The sequence below is a fragment of the Anneissia japonica genome, unplaced genomic scaffold, assembly GCF_011630105.1.
Source record: "Anneissia japonica isolate Jap-2015-1 unplaced genomic scaffold, ASM1163010v1 scaffold287778_len1315358_cov176, whole genome shotgun sequence".
Taxonomy (NCBI): Eukaryota; Metazoa; Echinodermata; class Crinoidea; order Comatulida; family Comatulidae; genus Anneissia; species Anneissia japonica.
Genome location: NW_022702824.1, coordinates 564,134 through 585,497, shown reverse-complemented (window position 1 = coordinate 585,497; position 21,364 = coordinate 564,134). Strand labels below are relative to the sequence as shown.

Sequence of the window (21,364 nt, the reverse complement as noted above, 5' to 3'; positions counted from 1 at the left end):
CATGTGCATGTGCATGTAAAATCATGGAATGTGATGTACATTGAAATATGCGTTGAAAAAAATTAGTCAGCCATTGTGGACTGTCACCTTTAAAGTGCAATTGTGTTTTAATTGATGTCATTGATGACAGAAAAAAAAATCAAAAGGAAATTTTAAAAAAAAGATAGAAATAAAGTTGGGTGATATTCCCACGAAAGAGAGAAAAAAACGAAAGATTATAACCTCCTCGATTTAATAAGAATTTCTCTTGCGGAATTTATAATTTTCCATCGTTTCCTTAAATTATAATAATGGCAAAAACATTATAATTGAATAATAATAATTTATTATTATTCAATTATAATAATGTTTTTGCCATGAAATTCTTTTATTTTCAAAATTGAGAAAGTACTTTCTATAGGCTTTCCTCCCTCCTCCATCAAATGAGCCTTTCATCTGACTCTTATTCCTTCAATTTTTTTTTTCTTAACTTCTCAAGTTCCATCTGTTTAAAAGTTAGAAGTTCTGTCTCAATACTGAATACTGAAATAAGTTATTGTCCAACAAAAAGAAGGAAAAACATTTGAAAACTGGCAAAAAAATTAAAATCACAGCAAAGATTATTAAAATATGATTTTTCTTCTTGTTCTGAGATGCAAATTTAATTGTTGCTGATCGAATCTCCATTAGATCATCTCTAAAAACAACTGATCATTAATGGTTATAAGACTAAGATCATTGTGTGGAACGTATTGTACGATAATTTATTAATTACGGATTTGACAAGATTGATATAATTCTCATCTTTAAGAAACGAATTATTACATTTCCAATAGCCATTTCCACGTTCTATTGTATTTAGCTCTAATTCGTTAACAATAATTGAATGGTCTGATCTGTATGAATTCATATTATCGTGGTGTTCTGGTTCTTTGGTTTGATTTTTGTTTTGGATTGTTTTTTTTTCCAACATTCGTAGTTAAGTAGTCCTGTGTATAAACTGTATCTGGTCGACTAAACTGACAACCCTATCAGATGTGTTTTAATAGTGGCTGCTGAAATGAGGGCGTTATGGTCACCAAGCACAAAAAATGTTTAATTTAAGGAATTTGTTTAATAAAATCAAGGGTTTCTTTAAAATGTATTATAAATTTCAAACTCATGCCAGGGTGAACTTATAACTTCATTCAATCAAATTTAACCACGATGTTCTAAGAAGGTAGCAAGCCTAGCACTTACGGTACAGTATAATATAATGGTCCAGTCCGTAGAGTCAGATAAATTAATAAGCGGCAGATTTTGAAACATAATGTTTTTAAATTGCTAGTAATTAAAAACTAAAACTTCAGTCTTAAATATGTTTACAAATTACAATGAAGAAATACTCTTACTTTCTATACAAAAACAGCGTGCATTAGAATAAAACTAACGCCGCTTTTTAAAACGCGCTTTCATTATGGCCCTTTCATCGTTGTTTCAAGATTGTGATTGGTTGAAATTGAACAATATTAACATAACACTGACACCGCTTATATTATAATTACGGCACTTTTAATGTTACGAAGTAACGGCACTGCACAAAGTTAATGTCGCATACGGTTGTGGCTTAAACCCTCAACCCCAGCTCGGGGGTTCGTAACCCTTATTGTGCAAGTTGATTGTTTCCTTAGGCAAAACACTTTATCCAGAGGTGCATCCAGGATATTTTTCTGGGTGGGTCGTGATCATATTTTTTTGGACCTTTTCACAATGAAATAACAACAAGATGTGATTAAAATGTCTATAAATTTGCTTGAAGCAGATGGCAGGCTCAGTTTCAGAATTGCTGAAATTGAGATAGCTTACGTTGCGCAATTGGCAAGGTCTTTGGACTAATTGCTGATACCTCATTAATGCTTTTTCATTTATGTCATTGTGAAAAGGCCCCAGAAAAAAATGTCTTCGGAAAAAGTGTGGACCTTTGCAAATTTTGGAAGGGGGAGGGGTCGTACGACCTTCCCTTGCATACACCCATGTTATCTACATTTGTCTCAACCCAGGAGTATAAATGGAAACCAGCATAATATACTGGGAAGGTAAAACAAATCAATTGTATATTCTGTACTAATAGCTTCCTAAAATTCAGGCCTACAGTATAAGCATTTCAAATGTAAATATTTATTGTTCCTGTTTAGTAGCTCAAAACCAATCAACTGGGGTGGATCAAGAAGTTTTTACAACGAGGGGCACCAATTTCATTTATTATAATCTCTCCACACCACCAATTTCATATAGTCATAGATTAAATATAATTTTACAGACAAATAAGTATGCAATAATGGTATAATTCGTGTTCAGTATATGCTCTTATGAAATATTTAGTATTTGAATAAGAGTCGGCACTGGCAAAGCCAGGGAGCAAGTGCCCTAAATGTGCAACGTTAACAAAACAACAAATAAACTCACAAGAAGCATATTTCTGTATAACATCCAACATCCTCTCATGTGATTGTCATAATAATCAAATATATTGAGCTGAACAAATTTGGGCAGCAAACTTATCTTAATAATAATTTGTACTTACATAATCATCCTCATATGGTATTCTGCTTTCCCTTTTAAAACGTATTATAGATCTTCGATGTCTGAAACTACGTTGCCTATTAGTTCGTCTATTTACTGAGACATCCTGAGTATCCTCCGTGATTTCAAGACAGGAGTGCCTATCACTATCAGCATTGGTAGGATCCATTGCTGTTTAAAATGCAACTGAACCATTTATCAGGCACTGTATTAACATCTGTGTAAACCTCGAAGTGTGTAAAGATTCAGCTATAAACATAGGACCAATTACTGAACCAGTTTGAATAATTGTTTTGGTATTTTCCTTTGAAGGTGTGGAATTATCTTTAAAAATTAGCTCACATGACACTACCACTAGCAGTAGCCATACAAGAGCACCAATTACTTTTAGCAGCTGATTGGCTGCAGCAGTTAACTAAACTAAAGGTAAGTTGAAATCACTGAAACATGCAATTAGTCATGTGGTGTACTCTGTAAATGGTATTAATCGTATAGGATCTGCAATATTATAGTAAGCAGAAACGCCTACTTTAGGAGGGTTCACAATAATAGCTTTTACTTTACTTCTGTTGTTTTAAAGGGGACTGTGACACTTTACAAAAAGGACAAATATTCAAATCAATACATATTCAGATTCAGATATTTGTTACGTCAAAATATCGGTACATCATGTAATCTGTTTCTATGATTCAAAAATACAAACAAGGCATATTTTATATACACATGGACACATAAAACAAGCATTAAATAATCAATGCACACGTCAAACGGCATAAAAGTTTGTTATATTTTATATATGGGTGTAAGCCTCTCGTACAACAAGTAAACTGACATTTTCATTTTTATTCTTAGAACATGGATGATTTGACGAACTTGAGTATCAATTCATTTAACTCATCTGCCGAAGAATCAGATTTCTACGGTTTCACAGATGAACATTTAGGTTTAGTAATATCAACCCCTGTAACCATTAATTTGCAACCCAGGCTAAATAATGCAACAAATGGAAGTACCAACTTTAAATCGAATCACGTCGAAACCATAACACGGTTTCCCTAATCAAATGATATGGATAACATGTATAATGATATTGATAAACAATCAAAATTCTCTGTACTATATTAAACATTTACAGAGTGGACTTCCTTATGTTATGGTCATATTAGACTGTAATATTATTATTAAAGAAGTCTATTCAACAAACAACATAAAACATACATATCAAAGTTATTAGGTTAAAGTTCTCACGTTGGTGCATGCATAAAACGTAATTTCCTAAAAATTAGATATCTGAGATTGACAGTCAATCAAAATTCTCTGTACTATCTGTGCTAATTTAACGAGTAGACTTCTTTCCTCGTCGATGCGTACATAAAATGTAATGTCTTGGAATTTAGATCTAACGTATATAATGATATTGATAAACAATCAAAATTCTCTGTACTATATTAAACATCTACAGAGTGGACTTCCTTATGTTCTGGTCATATTAGACTGCAATATTGTTATCAAAGAAGTCTATTCAACAAACAACATAAATCATACATATCAAAGTTATTACGTTAAAAGAGAACTAGCAAAATTATTTTTTTGTTCTAGAGAGGATTTTTGATTTGCCATTAATAATAAAATCAACCTTAAAATCGTTTTTTGGCTTTTTTTTAAATGAAGTTATAGACGATTTTATACGATTTTACCATGACGTCACTGGCGAAAAAGTAACAAAAGATCGTGTAAATAGCGCCGCGTATATGGTATCCGCCGCGTACGATCTTTGCGTGTATGCTGTAACCATGGCTGTAAATTGTGATTTTTGCACTTTCTGATGGGGCGCTTATTTAAACGGGGCGCTTATGAAAACAGAGTGGAAACTAAGGGGGCGGTTATGGAAATAGATGAAAATCGAGGGGTTCTTATGGGAAATTGGAAATTATTAAATTCAAGAGGCACCTTTTGAATGAAAATGACATTACGAATTGTGGTTAGGCGGAAAAGAAATCCTCCAGAGAACTGGCTCATGACAAGAATGCGTGAATATTTACATAACAGCAAAATAGCAGGTGCAATTAGTGGTGGTGGGTAGTGGTTAGCTTGTTGGCCATCTGCCGAATGAGATTAGCAGGATGACAGGATCATTGTTTTTTTTTCTTGAAATCTCAGAAGAGAATGTGGTAAAGGTCGGGAAAAAAAGAGAAGTAGGACTAGGCATAGAAAAATATGTAAAAACTAGAGTAAAGTTGGAAATATACTGTCTGTCCAGGGATCAGAGCTCTCATCTGTCAAAAGAGAAATATCCTCATTCTGATATTGACCTAAGAAGAATGTGTTTCCACTCTGCAGCTCAAATCATGCCAACAACCACAGTCCCAGGATTGATTGGATTATTGACTTGCTAAAAGGGGCGCTTAAGGAAATTTTCACGTTAGGAGAGGCGGTTATTCGAGAGGGGCGCTCATTCAAACGGGGCGCTTATTCGCGCGAGTACGGTATTTAATAGACGAATATCACAACAATTCAGTATTACTCACTTACAGTACAAACTTCAACATTTAGAATCCTAAAATGTATTTACTGAATTTAAGAGTCTAATGAAATGCCTTGCTCTTGTCATTTTCCAAAGTTACACAAACATAAAAAAAATGGTAAAAATAGTATAAATAAAATTTTATTTTATTTTTTTTTGGTTCCAATACAAAATATTATAACCGTGCATACACAAAACTTGCAAAAGTGAGACTAAACATTTTAAGAAAGTCTAGATGTATATTTACAGTATTATTATAAAAGTGAAATACTCTAATATAATTACCATACTAGGCTTGTTTATAGTCGTTGATTTATATATTTGTTTTTTTAATTTTTACTTGTGACTTTTGCAACTGCTGTTGAATGCAAATTTAAATAAAATAAAAAAAATAAAATAATGTCCAAATTAGTGTTTCTTTAATGAAAGTTAAAATATATTATATTTTGTTTTGGTGAAAGAGCATAATTTACTATTTTGTGAATAATTTTAATGCCTTTTCTATTACAATAGTAACAACAAACTACAAGAGGGCTGTAAACTGGAATGGCTTCCTTGTTGTAAAATAAACGAGTTGTATTTCTACTCTGAGTGATTGTGACTACCTTACTGCTTTTTGCCTCACTTTGATATAGTCAGTGTGCACTACTAGACTTCAAAAAATTATGAACAAGGTTTCACTGGTACTCTTTGGTCTTTAATGTCTTTCCAAAGATCCTTACCGTGAACTATAACAGTAAAATATAAAACAAGTTAATTACACAACTGCAACTATAACTGATTTTCTCTAAAAACATTATCATGGTTTTTCCCATGAACTCAAAATTAATTAACCGTAACAGAGTTTGCATTATCATAGCAATTATAGCATAGTCACTATATCTTTTATATCGTATTATTAATACAACAGCATATATTCCTATTATTAAGAACACAATTATTGTATAGTACCTCAATTGCTCTCCACAAATAATCAGCAGTGCAATGTCTTCAAGATTTATAATCATCTGATATCCTAAAAATAAAAATGATTGATAATCTAATAATAATCATTGGTAATTATCTACAATCAGATATGTATGAGGTCTAAATATAAGTATTTGTATCCCAAAACAAATGAATAATATCCATAAAAACATCAATACACAAGTACAGCCCTTCGATTCCTGGCTGTTTCCAAATATGGAATGAGTTAGGCAAGTCATGAATATTCATGAGCTCAAACAACAACGAGCGTGCGGTCTTCTCTAGCAAAGCAATATCTACTCATATTTTCTGAGATAAAACTATGATTAAACTAACACATTAAACACTGTATTTATCTGTATACAGTAATATTAAACTGCTCATAAAGGTCTATAATTTTTACTGGACCTTTGACCTACGTCTTCATACCAGTTTGCCTTAACAATCTTTCAATAAATTAATATCAACGAATCTCTGTTATAAACTTTCTCTAGGCCTAGGCTATAACATGGTCACCTACGGCACCAAAAGTGCTTCATAATACGGTCATAAATAACAAATGAACAAAAGTTTGTTAAGGAAAACCATTGCAATAGTAATTAACTATAACTCACTCAAAATCATTAAATCAAACTTGGTAATTCCCATCCGGCGTCAAATCCACAATATCGTTAATTTAACTGACGAAAATGATCAATAACTCGTCGTTAGGGAAACCATCAAAAAACCACTACGCCGAGAGAGGGCGCAATTCAAAAGATTATACCCAGGTATAAACCGCACAGTCAGTGTTGATGCAATTGCATTAGGGTATTGACATATTACAATTTCAACTACAGCAATGTACCTACAACAGTTCTTATTCCCATTACGAATCAGCTTTCAACTGAAGTTTTAAATCATATTGTTACTTATACGAATGATGATAGTACACAGGTAAGACATTTTTTAACATTTATACACACAAATGTTTTACAATTACATAGTCATGATTATGTAAAGACCAAATAAAATAGATTTTGAAATCTTAAAAACCGTAAAATTATGTATCTGTAATATTAATATAATGATCCATACCTTCAATTGGTTTTCATTGGAATATAAGAAATATTTCCTCACAGATGCATGCAACTTATTTGATATCAACATCACTTATGGAACACTCTAGAAAGAAAGAATAAAATGTTTTGAGAGATTAATGTTTAGGAAAGCTGTTTTTCTGAAATTTATATTATAACTACAAAAGTGGTATCAGTGCAGCCTGTGAAAGGTGCTTTCTTTCCATAAATATAAATTAACAGTAATGTTGACAAATATTTTACTGGTTTTTAACCCTTGGATTTTAAATGTGTATTTTCTTTCATCCATCTGTATTACTGTAATTGATTAATAAACTTAAATCTTAAAGGTTAATCTTTTGTTAACCCTTTCCAGTCTGCCCCATTACCATTGCCTGAGGCTGTACCAAAGCTAGGAAATTACATCTTCTACACTAAATGTCGGGTTTTTACTGGGTGCAGGCATTTTATTTGGTCTAAATACAGGAGGCCCTCTACAGAAATACTCCTACATCACACTCAAAAATTCCTATAGCGGTCAGCCTAGCTATAAATTAATTATCATGAAAGCTATACGACGCCCCTCGCTATAAAGTATGGTCGAAGAGGCGCCGTTCGCGACACCATTCGACTGGAAAGGGTTAAATTGTGGCTGCTTTTCATGATAGGAGACATGATGATGTTGATTCACTGATTCTAATAAATGTAATGTACCACTGGAGCTCCACATATGGATGCTCTTTTTCCCATTACTGTTCCCATCTAATTATTTTATATCTGTTAATAATCAGAGGAAGTTTTTTTTTATATTGATTTTGCAGATTGTTTGTGTAGGTATAATTACCTACACAAAACTGATTAAACTGATGACAAATTAAACTAGGGTAACACTGATAAGCTGAGCTCCAAATGTTTAAAAAAAAATGTTTTATCTGTTTAATGTACGGTATCTGTTGTACAATCGGCTTCAATATTCAGCGGTGTGATTTGGTTCAATAATAATTAGAAAAATCCTGGTAATCAAACAAGCTAGTAAGATTATAGGTACCGGCGTTAAACAATTATATGTAGGCAAGTTGATGATTTAAAAATTAAAATGCTTGACATAGATACTGCCATTGCTGTCTTTAAATCTGGTACATTAGTTCAGAAATTAATTGATCACATTAGAGGTCAGCATTCATATCATAACAGTCAGTTTATCATATACCGTACTCGCGCGAATACGCGCCCGGGCGCTTAAAATATTTTTTTTGCACTTTTTGAGGGGCGCTTATTCAAACGGGGCGCTTATTCGAACGGGCGTTTATCAAAACAGAGTGGAAATTGAGGGGGGAGCTTATGGAAATAGATGAAAATCGAGGGGTTCTTATGAGAACTTATTAAATTCAAGAGGCATATTTTGAATGAAAAACGATTATAAGGATATCAGGAAACCGCAAATTACGAATGGTGGTGCGGCGGAAACTTTCGTCCAAAGAGCATGACTTGTCATGACAAGAAAGTTGTGAGTACATGCATTACATAACAGCAGAATAGCAGATGAGATTAGTGGTGGTGGTTAGCTTGCTGGCCATCGGCTGATTGAGATCAGCATGATGGCATGATCATGGCATGTTTTCTTGAAAGTGTTGATGAGAATGTGTTAGGTGTAAATTGTCGGAAAAGCAGTAGGACTAGGCTATAGAGAAATGTTAGAAGATGAAAGTTGGAAATATACTGTCTGTCCAGGGAGCTCTCATCTGTCCAAGATAAATATCCTCATTTTGATATTGACTAAAGGAGAATGTCATTCCACTCCACACCTCAAATCATGCCAACATCCACAGTCCAGGATTGATTGAGTTATTGAGGGGGCGTTTATTCAAACAGGGGCGCAGGAAATTTTTACGAGGGCGTTTATTCGTAGGGGTATTCTTGCATTGTATCCATAAGAAAATGTATATAATATTATCCCAAAATTTGTAGAAACAGTATTCTCGGTGATTTCTATTATAATTTAAATATTTAGCTTTCATTGTATCTCCAACTTTGCAGTAGTTTGTGAAAAGTTTGTTAAGTAACATATATTTTCTTTATTGTTCTACTAATATTTAATCAAAATTGGTAATTTAATAAATTTTAACAATTTTCTATGTCATTGGGTGGAATTTGTAATTAGGTTCAAAAAAGTAGTTTTTAATTGTAATGTAACATTGTAATTGTAATTAGAAAAATGGCAATTACATTTGATTATATTTTAATTTCAAGACTGTGTTTGGTTATCAAAATCTGAGATATGCTGCAAATTATGGCCAAATGTCTCCCGGCCATATCGTCCGTAGTCTTCTGACCACATATATTGGTTCAGGTATTCGGGCAGCCTTTCTCTTCTCTTTTCACTCCCCTCATTGCCTTCAATTTAATCTTAGCTTTGTTCCAATAGGACTATACATTCTCTGTATGGGTTCCACTTACTGGGTTTATAGGCTTACAATCTATTCAGGCGTCTGTACAAGGCCCATTCATTGGAGTGTACTATCGATCCCGGGCGGAGGTGTTGCTGAATAATCAGAAGAAGTGTCTGTGCCCTTCTGTCAGGAACGAGTTGGAGGTATCCCCTTGATGGTGTTTCAGTGGTATCTACTATTCCAAACACCAATTGCTACTGTTGAGAAGGTCTGCCGCGTCCATTCTGTGAATTAAAGAATTCATACAGACTCTAAATCAATATCACCTTCTCGAACTGCAATACATCTAAAGCAATACATATTGAAAAACAACTATGCAGTAAAAAACAATGGCTTTTCATTATTAAGTGACTTACCTTGGGTTTATGTGAAAATTTACTTTCATCAACTCGGACGATGACATTTGGGTCCCCGAACAGTCTGGGAACAGTCAGAAGTTTTCGAGTACAAATGTCTCACAGGTACCTTCACTGCTGTATAACCATCTTTTTGGTCAACCCGGTACATACAACAATCTGAGAACATTATTTTAATAATAATAATAAATGTTTTAGTTTTTTAAAATATTTTTAGTATATTCACATTTTTATTATTTATTTTAATTGAAATTTGCATTAAATCGTATCTAATCTGTCTCCCTCCCATCCCAACATCCATAGAAATGGGCGGACCCAGAATTTTCTAAAAAGGAAGGGGGGAGGGGCACAACATGTTCAAAATAGATACGTAAATGCATTTATTTCTATACATGCATTGACATTTTAAAATTTAGTGGCAAAACGGACTGAGTGGGGGCACATATGCTACCCCTTGACTCCTCTATTGGATGCGCCTGATAGCCCTGTAATAGTAGGGCTAATGTGTAGATAATCATAGAAGCCAGGGATTACTTATTTTCAGTGATGTATTTTCTCCTGAAATTTTGTAAAAAAATTAATAACCTATAAAATTATTGCCTTTAACATGGACATCCAATTTTGTATTGGCCTATTTTAATAACTTTACCACAATGTATTAATCAAATGTCTGAGACAACTAAATAAATTGAAATAAAATATCCTACTGTACACACAATAATAATTTTTAAAAAAGGCTGTACAAAGCTGAAATCAAAGCAATTATGAAATACAGAAAACACAATAACAGCTGAAAACCGATATGGCCAATAAAGTTAGCAAATGCTTGCTCAATTTTTAATGTGTTCCAAGAGAGTTTAATTAACAACAGTAACAGAAGACGCGCATCATGGGACGCGCAGTATCATGGGAGTTCTATATAAAATAAATCCTTGAAAAACTGAGACCGGCAGTGGCGGCAGAGGCTCGATCTCATGACACGATGATTATACAAAAGCCGGGCACTCGCTGCGCCCGGCGGTCGTCGGCCAACGCGATTCTGTGGAAACGGTAACACCACAACGCGCACGCAGCTGATTGTTTCATTTCAACGACAATCCGTTCGTGACTGCCACCGACATTCAGCAGACGGCGTATTGTCGTCTCGCGCTCACGAATAGCAGAGTTGAATTAATTTGCCCACGCGTGCCCGGTTTGTGTGCCTACTTTGTGCTGAATTTTCAGAAGCCGTATCTTTAATTTTAAAGAATAAAAATTAAAGAGCTGTAGGTTTACTGATTCACGTTTTCAGAAAATTCATCTAAGCAGTCCTTCGTTTTCAGTGTGGCGAATCCAGGAATTCGAAAAAGAGGGGCATTAGGTGACACTTTTATAGATTTTATCCCACCCCTGCATTTACCGATGTTCACAAGTAAATCAATGGTTAGGGACACATATAATAAGTCATAAGAATGGAATTAAATTTATATTTTATAATACACGTATATATACACGTATACACGTATAAATATATGTATATACGCGCGCGTGTGCATATATACACGCGCGCGTGTACATATATACGCGTGTACATACATACACGTGTGTATATACATACGTATATATATTATGTATATATACGTGTATATATACGTATATATGTATACGTGTATATATATATGTATACGTGTATATATATATACCTGTATATATACGTATATATATATAAGTATACATATATATATACACGTATACATATATACGTATATATGTATACGTGTATATATATGTATACGTGTATATATATACGTGTATATATACGTATATATATATAAGTATAAATAAAATATATAAGTATAAATAAAATATATATATATATAAATAAATAAATGATGGAGGGAGGGGTGATTTATTTTTATGGGGGCCTAACATAAAATATAATACAAAAACACAAGTAGTGAATCTGCGAGGCAGGATTTTGTCAAAGATTTCAGACGTTTAGTGTTCGGACCACCTCAGCCCCACCATAGTTGGAGCTGAGGTAAATTTATGAGATCGAAGCTAGCTAGCTAGGCTAGGCTGGCTGGGAAACACTCTCAGACCTTAATTTGGATCAAATCAAATCAATTATTGCAGATTAACAACAACCACGTTGCGTCATAGACAGGCCTACCTAAATTCATAACCACATCGGTGCACTCCAACATATTTTTTCTCTAACATGACCTTCACCAGGTCTCCTTTGCACCCTAGAGAGGGCTCAGTCACATAATGTGTAGTAGGCTGCCCATTTCATTAGCATTGTTTGTTTTCCCTTCTTTTTAAAAAAAATGATAAATTGGGGCAGGTGGAAAAAGGTTTTTTTTTTGTTTATTCATTTTTTAAATACTCATCAGATGGAATAAAGACAACCCACAGAGGCCTGGAATGGCAATATCTTTCATTAGACAACAACTTTAGACTAATTTGTATGGCATCTGGTTAAAAATAGATAAATTCACTCATATTTTTTTTTTAATTTGTAAAGAAAAATTGTTAAAAAAAAAGTTCTCTAAAGTTTTTTTTTGTTTTTTCTGCCCCTATTTTTTCCAGTGAGGCCCTTCAAATTGCAAACAACTTAACATTAATATGAATGTTTTAAAATGGTAACAAAAAATAATTTTAAAAAAAGTAATTTTTTAGATATTAAAATTAGGTCGGAATCTTAGATACAGTAGTATATGAATAATAATCACGGTCAAAACTAATTGATGCTAATCTTTTATTAACTTAATTATTGATTTTGTTTAAATGTTAATCTGCAAGGTTTGTTCGTTTTAAATAATCTACTGCACTGGACACTGCTACTCAGATGGGCAGTGGAGCGTAAAACCGTACTGCGCATGCGAATACATGGGGAAGTCGTTCGTTGTGTGGGTTTGACAACGGACTTTAAGCGATTTGGCGTTGTGTTAAGACTGAAGCCTGGTTTTCACGAGAGCCATCCGGATCTGGAGCTAACCAAGCGCTAACCGTTACCACCTGCGAGAGAACGCCCAATCGGTTAGTGCTAACCATTAGCGGTATACAGATACGCTAACGGTTAGCAAGTGCTATCGGTTAGCAAGTTAAGGGCATTTCTATCATCAACCAATCACACGTACATGTTTACAGTTTCCAGTTTCTTATTGGCCAGTGATCGATCATCATATTGTTCGTATCCGGATCGGGATTTTCTCACATGGACGCACGGCAGCTAACGGTTAGCACGATCCAGATCCTGCTAACCGTCAGCTGCCGTGTGAGAACATAGCCTACGGCAACTTGAGTTTTATAAATTCGCGCTCGCTGGGGCGCCTGCATAATTGATCATGAGATACGAGTGAGCCCATTGTCCTGTAAATCAAAACAGCTATGATGTTGAGACGGGAAGTGCATAGTACGACGTTCATGATTGACTGAATTCCCCGCGTCGCCCACCTTGAAAGCTCGCTATTATTGTGTACAGCGAGTTCTGAAGAACACAAGCCCTCGCACACAAGTCCAATAATAAGGTAAGACTTTTTTTATTCTTTTGTTTCGCATATTTATGTTTTTAAACATCATCGGAAGAGGGCAGAATAAAAATAAAAATAAAATTTTGTTTTCTTATTTAGCAAAATGTTTTGTCAAAAACATCCAGACACAGGAGAAAATAAAAATAAAATGTTATTGGTGAATGTAAAATATAATATAATTTATATAATTAGGTAGAAATATTTCTTATCTGTGGAGATTTCAAGTCAGCAGAGGGCGAAATAAAAATTTTTAAAAACTGATATTTTTCTGAAATTTCCACTTCCACCAATTGGCCAAAAATAAAATTTTATTTTCATTTGAAATCATCAGTATTTGCAGTCGGTGGGTTCGCTAAACAGGGTATAAAAAAGTCTGCCACATAACCAGAAGAAAAAATCGAATCAAATCAAACCTAATGATCTCTCTTGATTCAGTGCCCATCTAGTGACAATAAGCTTTCCTGCTCCTTATTCATTTAATCAAATTTATGTCTTTCTTTAAAAAAATAGAGATTTGTCAATAAAGTTTTGGCAAATTAAAAATGTTAATATCAAATAGTTATTTTTGTAATTGGAATTAGTTACTTTTTACTTAATTTGTATAATTGTTGCTTACATATTTACTTCTTCCCACTGATGTTTACTAAAACTAAATAAGGTGGAATGGAAATTAAATAAATATAACTCCTTAAATGATACAAGAAGACAAAAATTAAAAACTTTCAAATGCTCTCATATTTAATAAAACAGCATCTAGTTCTATAAATAACAACAAATATTCAACACAAATACATAATGCTTTAGCTGTACTCTTCTGTAAAGTATTTTTGTCTGTACAATACATGAAATATCTAAAATATATCCTTTTTATACATATCAAATATTACTATAAAACATAAATGATACAATAATAAATACTGAAAGATGCAATATTTAAATAACTTGTTTATATCTAAACTGTTATTATTTTTGTAATATGTATTATTTTCTATAGTATTAATAGTCATCAAGGGTGAACCTGTAAGAAGGGGCACTGATAGTAATTAATCAACTAACTAGGTCTAGTTCCTAAAAGACCAATCATTTTCAATGTATTTTGAATTACTTTTGTTTCATATCACATCATTTCATTTCAGATTTTCCCAAATTAGTCTGATCGAACCAGTGCACATCAAGAGTAGGGGTGATGCCAAGGTTATGTGGACATTAACAAAATGGTGTAGGAGATTTTCCCTTTTGACCTTGATTTCTTCCAATGAGAGCCAGTGAAAGAGCAATTATAATAACTTTAAAAGTAACCCCATCTTGCAAATATCAAAATATTATCATCATAATCATCTGCGACCATCAGGTCGTAGTTGACCCCTCGTGACATCAAGCATGATTTTCCTCCACACAAATCTGTCTGTGTCAAGTGCTTTAGATCGGCAAGACAAAACAGAAAATGCTAAAAAAACTTTTTTATACTACTGGGAAAAATGGGATTAGTTTTTAGTATATAAGACATGATTATGATTTTATATCTACAATTAATTCTACATTTGTTATGCTAAGAAAATTAGGTCACATGTTTAATATCACAATAATATTCATATCATTATGATAGCCTAGCAAAATCAATAATAAAATCTTACTATAATTTACATGCATTAAAGATTGTTCACCTTTATTATAATCAATAATGTACTTGCGTCACATAATTATTATTAATGTTATTATTATTCTTATTATTTTTATTATAATTATTATTACTAATCAGTACAAATACACTCAGCACAATCAATTGTTATATACAGTAATTTAACATTGTTATATTGTACTTTTATAAAAAAGGAGATAAAATTTTTATATTCCGACATTAATTAATTTCACTAATATGTATTGTTATCTATAAAGCAGTAGTTCTTTTACATGCATTTTTGGGTTAATTGGTACCAAATAAAGTTAACATTACTAATCCAATTAGGTGAGACTTTTCTTATAACCATGTTTTGCGAACTTATTTTTTTGAAGATTGTCAAAGGAGGGCAGAAAAAAAAAAAATTGCATTTGCCAAAACATCCAAACGGAGGTGAAAATAAAAAAGAAAATTTGTTAGTGAATGTAAACAATGTAGTAATGGGATGGCTTCAGCAGTGCAGCGCAAATTCGAGAGCGGCACTAATAAAAAATATTGGCGTGGCGCTTTCTATGCCCGTTCCGAAATTACCTATTTCATGGTAGGTCTACCATTGGTCCTACATAATCGTAAATGAACGTTTATAATATGCTTGTGTCTTTATTGTGTTATGTATTCATATTAACTCCTTATACATTGTATTTAAAACCCTTTTTTTTTCAAAGTATTTCATAATACACAGATCAATATATACTCTGAGTTGAGCACCGCGGCACTTAATGGAGATCGAAGCTTAATGGAAACAATCATGTTTTATTCGAGAGCGGCGCCTATTCGAGCATTTACGGTAATCAGGAAGAAATATACATATCTTATTTTTGGAGATTACAAAGCAGCAGCGGGCATAATAATAATAAAGAAAAACATTTTTTTCTGAAATCTCCATTTTTCGAGGCGCCTGGTGCGCTAATTGGCCAAAAATAAAAATTTAATTTTATTCAAAATCATCATTATTGGTGGGTGGCAGGTTCGCTAAGCAAGGTATGAAAAAAGTCGCTCGTAATAAGGAATTATGACTATTTTAAATGGAATTCCAGACATTTTATCACTCTTCATTTTTGAAGAGTTTAAAAACTGTTAGTCAGTTACGTAATACATTGCTGTTATACTAAAATTTACAGAATGATAAATGTAAGTTAATTATATTGTTATATATATATATTGGCTTATCAATTAGTATTCTATCATAAACTAACTTCTATAGATTAAATGTAATGTAACCTATATACTTAAATATTAGCCTTATTAATATTGGGCCTATACTACTATTATATTAATTCTATTACCATGTAATAATTAGTCTTACATCAAATTTCATTAATGTTAAGCCAAAAAATAAGGGTTGCTTCTCACTAGTAGCTTTCAACTCAATATTATAGTACACTTGATAAGACAATTTAAGAATATGGCACCAATAGCTATATGTGATTTTCATTATTTTATTCAATATTTGTGGCAAAGACAAGCCAAACCAGTCACTGGTCGCAAATCGTGTTTCCGAGAAAATGGCCGAAACATGCTGGAAAGTCAAATTTTAAAAAATCTATTTTATTGCACTAAACTATTTTAAACCTTTATATATCTACACATCATTCTTTGCTGTTATTTTCCCCATTTTCAATGTTAAAACAATACTTTTTAAGGATGAACAGATAGTTTCTGCATGAGAAATGCCTGAAATCATAAACTTTGAAGGTTAATTTCTCATATATTGTTCTTTAAACAGCTGTGTGGTTAAACGCTTGTAACTTCATAAGGAAATTCCCAATTTGAATGATTTTTTACCATTTTATAGCTATTATTATACTCTCTAACACTGTATTAATAACTCAAAATCGATTTTTGCGACGAGTGACTGGTTTGGCTTGTCTTTGCCACATTTACTCAATTTTATCTTGAAAAAATGGGGGGGGGGCGCATTGGGCCGGCTGCCACTACACCCCCTGAATCTACCACTGTCTAAGCCAAATATGAACCAACATATACAATTTGTTACATTATACTAACATAATATCTGATACTGTTTGATCAGTCTGTCAAACAATTGCTCTTTGTTGCTCAACTGTTCCAGGGAAAAACAATGTAACTTAACAAAAATATAAAAGCAGTAACATTTTTATGCCATAGGACGGCTGCGCTAACATAAGTTATCTCCTTAATTATAAAAACAATGTAAATATATGTCATAAATATTCTTTAACTCTTTCAATAGCATTACAAGTAATTAATCATGTTTGATATGAAAATACCTGTTTCATAACATTTTGTCCTTGGTTTGGAGAATGCAAATATAAAAAATACCACAAACAATGATACAAATATCGGTTTTACGAACTAGAAAACATACTATAAAAAATAAGTTTGACTTGTACATTCTCAAATAGGAAACTATATTTACACCCCATCCCTTGCAAATAATGTCCTTTATCCTCCCCATAAATAATAACCAAGGATATCTTGATAACATCTTGATGACATTTTGTACTGTCGATCCTTAGAAGGCTGCATTATGTTTTTCTGCTACTTTGCGCAACATTGCCGTATGACTGGCAAACAGGGGAATTCTTGAACTCACTCTTTGCCATCTCACGCTCTGGGCATCATCACCAGCCTGAAGGAAATTAACATAAAATAATAATACAACCATTAAGCAAAAGAGCAATAATCAGCCACAATTGCTTCAGAATCTGTAAGAGGGTTTTTATGATCAGATGAGCCCCCATTTTGAGCAAACCCTTATCTGATGAAATAAACACCAACTCCCTTGCATAAACAAAAAAGACATTATTCTCCTGAAGACAATTGAAGCAACTCAATCAAAACGTTCTTTTCAGAACTACCTATGTGGTGTACCGCAAGCTTTAACATATATATAAACAAACCCATTAAAATGATGATATTCCGCTAACAATATTATGTTATAACAATGTTACAGTTTGGCGATACAAACATTACTTTGTAGAACCATAAGTACATAATATTTATAACCTAATTCCACAACGTTGTAATGTTTAAAGGTTTCTGCAACGTTGTGTGAACGTGACATACGAAACCAAAATCTTAGCAAACGTTTGCTGGGTAAAATTCACCAATACCACTGTTAATATGACAAAAATGTAATTAAATAAGCAGTAAAAAAAAAAAGATTGTTGCATAATGTGTAGATCGAATTGAACATTGTACCTCAAGTTGAAATTGTCCAAAAGCACTGCCAGATTCGTCGTGAAAATTCATAGCATACGTCTCCATCCAAGCATTATCTGTGTTTCGAGGGTCATCAACATACCCTCGGTATATCTATTAAAAAAATACATATAAATTGTCACCAATGTGAAGGTTGGATCCAGGACTTGGATGGGGGGGGGGGGGAGGTGGGTGAGAAATCCTTCATATTATTAGAGGTCTTAACTAAATGTTCAAATTTAGGCTATAGCCTTAAGTTATTATGTCATAAAAACCTACATGTCGATGAAAACTTCAGCAGGGGTGGGTGGGGAAAAGTTAAAGTCTGTTTGCCCCTCTAAATCCACCCATGGTGGTAATGACCAATGAAAATGAGTTGACATAATATATACACAATTACTTACTTCGATGCCATTTGCAAATAATTTTTCAATATTCTCAGCCATTGTTGCTTTCTCCTCGGCACATTTTGTCATCTGGCCGAGAGCTTCTTCAGAAAATTCACGTCTGAGGGTTTCACTAACGACCTGACCTGGTTCAACCATACCCTAATGTATACGATAATATAAATGATAATTTTAGGAGTACAATAAGAATGAATACACCAGTGTTTGGTATCAGAATAATTATCATAGTAATAATGATTTTGATTGTAATAATATTATTTTTATATATAGTTTTATTAAGTACTTTACAAATAATAATTTTAATATTTCTGTTAAATATATGTTTCTCAGGTTGTTACTGGAGCGCTCCCAGATGACAGATATTGCCATTGATACGATATATGAATTATTGGGTTCACTTTCAGATCAGCAGCACCCATCACTGTAATGGTGCACCCAAGAACAATATACAATAATAACAAAGGAAAGCATAAAGAAATTTCAAAACCAACTTACACTAAAAAAGGAAAAAAACAACATACCATTATTAAAAACAAAACCAAGTAAATTATTGTAATGTTTTACACTTTTTTGCATATCTCACAAATTGTTATTATCATTTGATTGTAATAATTATATTTTTATATATAGATTTGTAAGTGCTTTGCAAATACTGTAATAATTTAAATATTTCTGTTGAATATATATTATGTTTCTCCGGTTGTTACTGAGAGAGCTCCAAGATAGAGCAATCCAGCCTACAATGTACTGTTGAGTAATTTTTCATTGTTGTATTTTATATTCGCCTTTAAAATTTGAAATAGTGAAATAAAAATGATATAAACATGCAAATAACTACCCGCCACCTTGCAAAATCGAAATGTTTGTCTTCTAAAAATAATCTAAAAAATATTTGCAAAAATAATCAAATAAGACATACTCCAGGTATTGCCCACTGTTGATTGTCCTTGCGTTGAATAGCAATAAACTCTAGTACTTTCTTGCCTCCATCCATCATTGGTGAACCATCTGCATTCATCTTCCATCTAAAAAAAAACCAGAAAAAAACCAAAAAATCAGTATGCACAATTACAAAATCATATGATGATGACCACAGACGCTGTACCAACCACCGATGCTGTATCAACTGTAATATCTATTATAAAGATTATCGGTCCAGCGCCCTCTCTAGTTGCTAGGGGCTACCAATATGGCTACGGTCCATCGTGTACACGGCGAAATACAACCTTGTTTATTAAAGTCAGCTTTATACGTTATCTAGTGTTCGTCGTTGTTATTTCGTGGTCTCAAAGCAGGCTTAAACATTACATCAACCACTAACACTGCACCGACCATTGAAACAGCACCAACCACAGATGCCGAACCAACTGCAGATGCTGCACTGACCACAGATGCTGCACCAACCACAAGAGCTGCACCAACAACAGGCGCTGCACCGACCGCAGGCACTGCACCGACAGCAGGCGCTACACCAACCACAGGCGCTGCACCGACCGCAGGTGCTGCACCAGCCACAGACGCTGTACCAACCACAGGCGATGCACCAACAACAGATGATGCACCGACTGCAGGCGCAGCACCTACAACAGGAGCTGCACCGACCGCAGGTGCTGCACCCGCCATAGATGCTGCACCAACTGGAGATGCTGCACTGACCACAGATGCTACACCAACCACACAGACGCTGCATCGACCGCAGGTGCTGCACCAGCCACAGACGCTGTACCAACCACAGGCACTGCATAAACCACTAACACCAACCATATATTTCTTATGTTCAAAAGAAAAGGTTAGTATGGTGCTGCACCAAACAAAAAAAAAAGCATCAGCCACAGACACACCACAAACCACATATACGCTGTACCAACAACGAAAGCTGTACCAACTACAGGCACTGCACCAATTAAAAATAGTGTACCAACAACAAAGGCTGTACTAACTATAGGCACTGCACCAATCAAAAATACTGTACCAACTACAGCCTACACATACATATCAAAAGGTATTTTGGAGTTAAAATGTTGATAATTCCCCAACTAATTTTGTAAAATGAACACTCCTGAACTACCTGACGTCCAGTACAATAATATTAATCAATACACTAAAAAAAAATACATTACCTGGTGGCAATAGGATCCGCTGCATGATTTGGTCCAAATCGACCCAGAAGACCTCGACCAATCATACCAGTTCTCCCTTTTGGATTTCTAAAAATTTAATTTAACAATTTAATTAGCATTTCTGGATATAAACTTTGTTAAATTGTATTTGTTTCTTCATTTTATCATACAACACATACTGTTTTATTCAACACACTAATTTCAATTTTCAACATTGATAAGATTTATGTTACTTTCAAATGAGCAAGTTAATTTCAAAAAATGACTTACTATTTTTTGGGGTATTTTTCATTGGACAATAATAGGAAAAATCAGTAAATTAGAAAACTGTGGCAAGTCTAGTAGCCTGTAATATGCTTTTAGCTGTGCATATGCCTTAGCTTCTATGAGCTTTTTGAACCTACATACAGTACCATGAGCCGCAAAAGAGCACTATATCAAACTAGATTTGAACTCGTCACTGAGGACGAGTTAGGTGATCCGCCGCACTTTGACCCTCATTAAGATCACGCGGTGCTGATTAAAAAGTGTCATAATATGCTAAAATATGCTGTAATTAGTTTTGT

At 33.6% G+C, this 21,364-nt stretch overlaps 2 protein-coding genes across 2 annotated transcripts in view; both read right to left on the bottom strand.

Moving 5' to 3' along the window:
• The window catches only part of LOC117104057 (transient receptor potential cation channel subfamily M member-like 2), a 41,756-nt gene extending 38,954 nt beyond the window's left edge, over positions 1–2,802 (bottom strand). Inside the window, exon 1 of the mRNA XM_033244713.1 lies at positions 2,543–2,802. Within this exon, the coding sequence (XP_033100604.1) occupies positions 2,543–2,710 (168 nt within the window). The 5' untranslated portion in view covers positions 2,711–2,802. The remainder of the gene's footprint in view (positions 1–2,542) is intronic.
• Positions 2,803–17,371: 14,569 nt separating this feature from the next.
• Positions 17,372–21,364, bottom strand: part of LOC117104056 (transient receptor potential cation channel subfamily M member-like 2) — a 40,296-nt gene continuing 36,303 nt past the window's right edge. The window contains exons 27-31 of the mRNA XM_033244712.1: positions 20,799–20,885; positions 19,598–19,703; positions 18,676–18,819; positions 18,272–18,385; positions 17,372–17,699 (exon numbers count right to left, since the gene is read on the bottom strand). Coding sequence (XP_033100603.1) covers positions 17,583–17,699; positions 18,272–18,385; positions 18,676–18,819; positions 19,598–19,703; positions 20,799–20,885 — 568 coding nt within the window. The 3' untranslated portion in view covers positions 17,372–17,582. The remainder of the gene's footprint in view (positions 17,700–18,271; positions 18,386–18,675; positions 18,820–19,597; positions 19,704–20,798; positions 20,886–21,364) is intronic.